Source organism: Anopheles merus, chromosome 2L (assembly GCF_017562075.2).
Source record: "Anopheles merus strain MAF chromosome 2L, AmerM5.1, whole genome shotgun sequence".
Taxonomy (NCBI): Eukaryota; Metazoa; Arthropoda; class Insecta; order Diptera; family Culicidae; genus Anopheles; species Anopheles merus.
In genome coordinates, this window is record NC_054083.1 from 34,733,748 (window position 1) to 34,739,053 (window position 5,306).

The 5,306-nt window shown below is 44.5% G+C and overlaps 1 protein-coding gene across 1 annotated transcript; it reads right to left on the bottom strand.

Moving 5' to 3' along the window:
• Positions 1-3,344: 3,344 nt before the first annotated feature.
• On the bottom strand, positions 3,345-4,892 carry LOC121591693 (adenosine 3'-phospho 5'-phosphosulfate transporter 2). The gene is made up of 2 exons (XM_041912497.1): positions 3,717-4,892; positions 3,345-3,624 (listed from the first exon to the last, which is right to left on the bottom strand). The coding sequence occupies exons 1-2, from the start codon at positions 4,673-4,675 to the stop codon at positions 3,450-3,452; spliced, it is 1,134 nt and encodes a 377-aa protein (XP_041768431.1). The 5' UTR covers positions 4,676-4,892; the 3' UTR covers positions 3,345-3,449.
• Positions 4,893-5,306: the final 414 nt, after the last annotated feature.

The window sequence follows — 5,306 nt, forward strand, 5'->3', positions numbered from 1 at the left end:
TTTCCTTTTTTTGGTCAATCTCTGGGCTCACTTACTCTTTTGATACGTCGTTTCGCTGTTGTGAGCCTTTTTTTAGTGTGAACTGAATTAGAAGCGCAAATAGACGAATCTTACTAAAGGGGGAGACAGAGTATGTGTATGTGTGTAGGTATTTTTCTCCTCCATACACAGCGCAAAAGCCACAGACACACAGAACCGGATACAATAATGAACATGTGCATTTCGACAGGTTTCGATCACAAACCCATCCACATACACACACACACACACATACAAAGCATAAGCGCATAAATTCGCAAACACATGTGTGTGTGTGTTATCACCATTAGTGAAAGGAGGAGAAGGACACTGTCTGTCCCAGAGGAAGGCATCCGTCGTGTGGCGGTTTTGGCCAATTTTATCAATACTTAGGACTAGAGGAATACACAAAAGCTGAAACACCACAGACACACCATATACATATACCATAAGATAAGACACACCAAGAGCTGCTGCTACCCTTCAGATACCAGAAACAGATAACAAAACAAAAAAAACCCCTTTAAGAAGAGAGGGAGAAGAAACACACATCCATGTACGAAACTAGCAGGAGGATGAGAGAGACACACACATTACATGGTACGCGTAAGTAAAAGCATAAAGTAAACACTAAATTAAATTAGATATATTCGAACATTATAAGTGAAGGCAGTGAATTGGAAGAACGAGCAAGGAAAAAACTGAAAAGGAAATGTAAAAAAAAACAAAAACGAATTAAACGAACACATTAAAACTCCTCGTACCGCATATGTGTATATATGTTGTGTTGTGTTGAGCACGAAACGAAGAAGGAAAACCCGGAAAACACGTGAAAAAGACGCAGGAGAGACACACACACACACACACACACACACACCAAAACCAACGCCAAATCAAACAGAGCACAGAGCCAACCACCACCACTAACCTAGATCGGCATCTTTCATCATTCGCTGCGCTCGTCCTGATCATACAAACCGCACATCGTTTGTCGGTCATCATCATCATCATCATCATCGTTCTTATACACTTACACCTACCTACCTGGAAGCCTTTTTAAACTGGTCGTTCTAGCGAGAAGATGCTCGTGAAGCGCAAGGAGCGAACATTAGTAGCACAGCGACCACTTAGAACAATGATGACGCAGGAAAGCGGTGATGGGACATTTTACAAGTACCTCCTCGATGTGTGTGTGTATGTGATTGTGTAATGGCCCTTTTTCCTGTGCACGATCGTTGCTTGAGGCGTGATTTTTGACCCATTTTTGCTGCCATACTTCCCGTTTCTTCTTCTGCGTGTACGCCAGAAATCGGCAGAGAAGAAACTTCACAAAACAACGGAAACGGTTGAGGATCTTTTTATTTAGTGGAAAGCATTTTATTAAAACTAATAAAAACAAAAACTGGAGGGAAATGTTCAAATCCCCTCCAAAAAAAAAGGGTACACATGACGTCTTGTTATATCATTTTTTTAAAGAACAACAAAGTAATCGCCTATAAACTAATACAACAAAAAACAATACAACAATACTGAACAAATTTCCAAACTATTGCACACCCCCGGGAACCCCACAATAAATACTAGCAGGAGAAAACTATTCCGACCAAGGAAGGGAGAGGATGCTGAAGGTGTGTGGGGAATTTAAAACGCAAATATGGTATTTCATAATGAAACGTAATCCAATCAACAAAACCAGCCAAGCTACTAATGCACACTTTACGGGAAACTATCTTTTACACCAGGTCAGGGAAGCTGTTGTGTACTAAAAGCAAGGGATTTAATGGAAAATCTTTAACTTAATCGAATGCACCCCCCTACACAAAGCGCGAAAAACACAACGCACACATACGTACACGTTCTCTTTAGCTAACCCTTTTACCCGTTTTTCTCAAAGAACATTAAAAATAAAACTCCCCGCAACACTATACATACCAAACCCATTAAACTAGAAACGGAAGGCGTAAAACACACAGTAAAACCACAGTAAACCAATCTACCAACTAAAATAACGAAACCCTTAATCGAGAAGTAGGGGAGTTCCTTTATAAAACATGAAAACGTAAGGAGCAAACGAAAGGAAGGAACGTCATCACAGTTAGCAAACTACCGAAACATACCAAAATCAATAAATAAACACGGGGGAAAAAGAGGGAAGAAAACATACAACTTGTAGCATATATACTAAACATAATAATAATAATAACAATAATAATAGTAATAGTAGAACAAAACGAAAATGAGAAAAAAAGATTTTTTTACTAAAACGAAACAAATTCAAACGAGTGCTGGTAGTGTGGTCGCGGTAAAAGGGGAGACATTTTATACAAAAACAAGCTGGTGAACAGAACAGAAAAGAAAACCCGCACAAGCAGAGAAAGAGGAGCAACAAGAGGAAGAAGAGAAGAAGAAAACGCTTGTAAAAGGAAAAACAAAAACAAAATAGCGCAATCTTCGCACTTTAATCTCACTCCGCCATGCCCAGTACCCCCAATCTCCCAGTTCCAGTTGCGCGAAGAGGCAAAACAGATACGTTGGTTTTAAAAAGAAAAATGCTTTCTGTAAATGATGATAATCAGCATAAGTGGTGGGGAGGGAATTCTCGCAAGATTTGAAGCCATTAAAGGGAAGCAGGCAGGCTTACAATCAAACCAACTCCTTTGCCACGTGTTGCAGATCCTTTGCAGATTAGCTAGTGTGTGTGTGTGTGTAGTAGCGTGCAAGGTAGTAGTGCAGTTAGTGAACGTGAGTACTGTCGTAAACACACATCCTTATGAGCAAACTACCAGCAACGGAAAGTGGGAGAGATCGTGTATAGAAATGAGCTCATCCCGAACCCGAACGAGAACAGCAGCACGTGCGTTTCGCGGTGGAAAAGCGAGATTTTCAAATTCAATGTTACAGTGGTTTGTGTTGTGTATACCGGTAGCGGTGTATCGATGGTGCCGTTAGCTCAGAAGCCGCAAAAAAAAACCTAACCTTACTACATAATTAAGATTTTCGCATAAAACAAAACGAAAAACGAAACTCTTTGCCTCTTTGCACAAACAGAAAACGAGCAGAAAAAAAAACCCGGGGGAGGGAAAGGAACGTCTTACGCGTGAAAGAGCGGCAGTGCATGATTATTACACAGAAGGCGCAACACGGGAAGACGTTGAAATGAAACATTACAAAACGGAAAAGAAAGTAAAAATTAAAGTGAAAACAATGCTGCTGCTGTTTGAATTTTTAACGGCTTTTGATAACGGCTAAGAGACTTACTTCTAGCAGTCCGTCATAAGCCATCAAGCCATGCTTGAAAGTATCCGAAACAACTAGTTTCAATTCCATCGACTATTATACGTCACAGTATGTATTTTTCCTCCCCATTTTGCTTGGAATATGGAACAACGTTTCCCTCGCTAAATCTAAAGCCGCCCCGTTGCGGAGCATAATCACACTTCCAGCAGGGACGTTCTGCTGCCGCCATCCTTCGCCGGTGGCAATCGCAACACCCGCCGGTACATCGTGCTGGCCATGCGGCCCAAATCGGCAAACGTAAGCTTGCTGCGCTTGCTGTACACGTTCAGGTAGATGCCAAACACGACGATCAGCCCGGACCAGAGATACCTAAAACAAGAGAAGAAACAAACCGAATTAGCGTTTCACTCGGCTCCATTTTGGCTTTTTCCCTTCCCAAACCCCCCCCCCCCCACACTCACTGGATGGTGAACGGTTTGCTGAAGAACACAAACGACAGCGCTATCGTGACCGCCTTCCGTGCCGTCGTAACCGTGGCCGCCAGCGGGGCACCGCACGTCCGCACCAGCGTCAGCACGATCTGTATCCCCAGGTACCCGGTCAGGCTGAACAGAAACGCGTACCCGTACGTTTGCACCGGGTAGCGGGCACAAAACGCAACGCCCTGCACCAAATGGCCCGACAGCAGCATTATCACCGCCAGATACACGAACCCAATGCCGTACGAGTAGATCACCACCTCATTGTTCGGTGCCCGATGCTCCCGCATCGCCTTTTCCTGCACGTTCCCGATCGCCGCATCGCACAGCAGCGCCAGCGAGATGAGGAACACACCGAACCGGTTGAAATCGGGCTGCACCTGCGAATCGGCCAGCGTAAACAGGATCAACCCGAGGCACATGGCCGTCGCGGCGAAAAAGTCCATCGGGCCGTGCTTCTTGCCCTGTATCAGCACGCTCCCGATCAGCACCGGGATCAGCTTGCAGCACTTGAAGATGACCTGCGTCGGGTAGTTCAGATAGCCGACGCTCGAGTTGGACAGACCCATCGTGCCGAGGGTGAGGAACGCTAGCAGCGCGTACGTGCGCAGCGGAATGCACCGCGGAACGGTCGTGCGCTCCACCGATCGTTCGATGTACCCGAACGCGGTGTAGTAGGCGAACTGGACCAGCGTCAGGTACCAGCCGTACGGGCGGAATCCTTCCAGCGTAAAGATCAGCTCCTGCATGTACCCGTACACCAGGTAGAGGGCGAACACGCCGCCACAGCACAGCAGGAACTGGGTCGTCCGGTTGTAGTGCGTGAGGTCGAAGAACAGTATCTTGATCTCGCGCTCCGGCGACTGGTCCCGGTCCCGGTGGCGGTTCCGGTTCAGGTCCTTGTCGCCGAGATAGATCACCTCACTCTTGGCGCCGGCCATCGTTTTGTTGGGGGCTTTGTTAGATTTACACTAAACGCTAATCAAACTAACGCTTATATTAGCATGATCATTGGAGATTGTAGTTTAAGTGGAAATAATTAATTATTTCATAGTGGTTCGTTTTCGGCTAAAGTTTTCTCGTGGAATATGGTTGCGAATTTCCAATACGGGACCGCAACGTAAACAAAACAGATGATTCGCTTTGACAGTTGCGTGGCCAAGGTTAGTATAGAGCGATTCGAGATAAAATATCTATAAACAGCTTGGCCGAAGACACGCAATGCACAGTGGGATGAGTAAGTCGTCAAAATTGAAATGATAAAATAAATTTAATGGCAATAATTTTCGTTTTCGCATTTGTCTAATGTTATTGCGCGCAACATTTATAATTTAGGCCCGGGTTTATGAAAATGTTGTGGGAACATTTGTTGCCGAATCATATGGACGAATTGTCGAACTCATGTTGCGGGAACATTTTTGTTGCAAGAGAAACACATCGATATGTTTCATGTATGTTTAACCTTTAAGTTGGCAACCGGATACCCGGGTATTTTTTTCAACTTCGAACTGCAATAACTTTTGATTCATTGCTTTTATTGACCTGAAATTTTCCGTAGCCTCCCAACTTTTA

Bases quoted from the DNA above. Each gene is read 5' to 3' on its own strand.
- LOC121591693 (XM_041912497.1), bottom strand. From the start codon at position 4,675: ATGGCCGGCGCCAAGAGTGAGGTGATCTATCTCGGCGACAAGGACCTG. The intron at 3,625-3,716 runs GTGAGTGTGGGG...CTCTTGTTTTAG, and splicing joins AGCAAACCGTTCACCATCCA to GTATCTCTGGTCCGGGCTGA.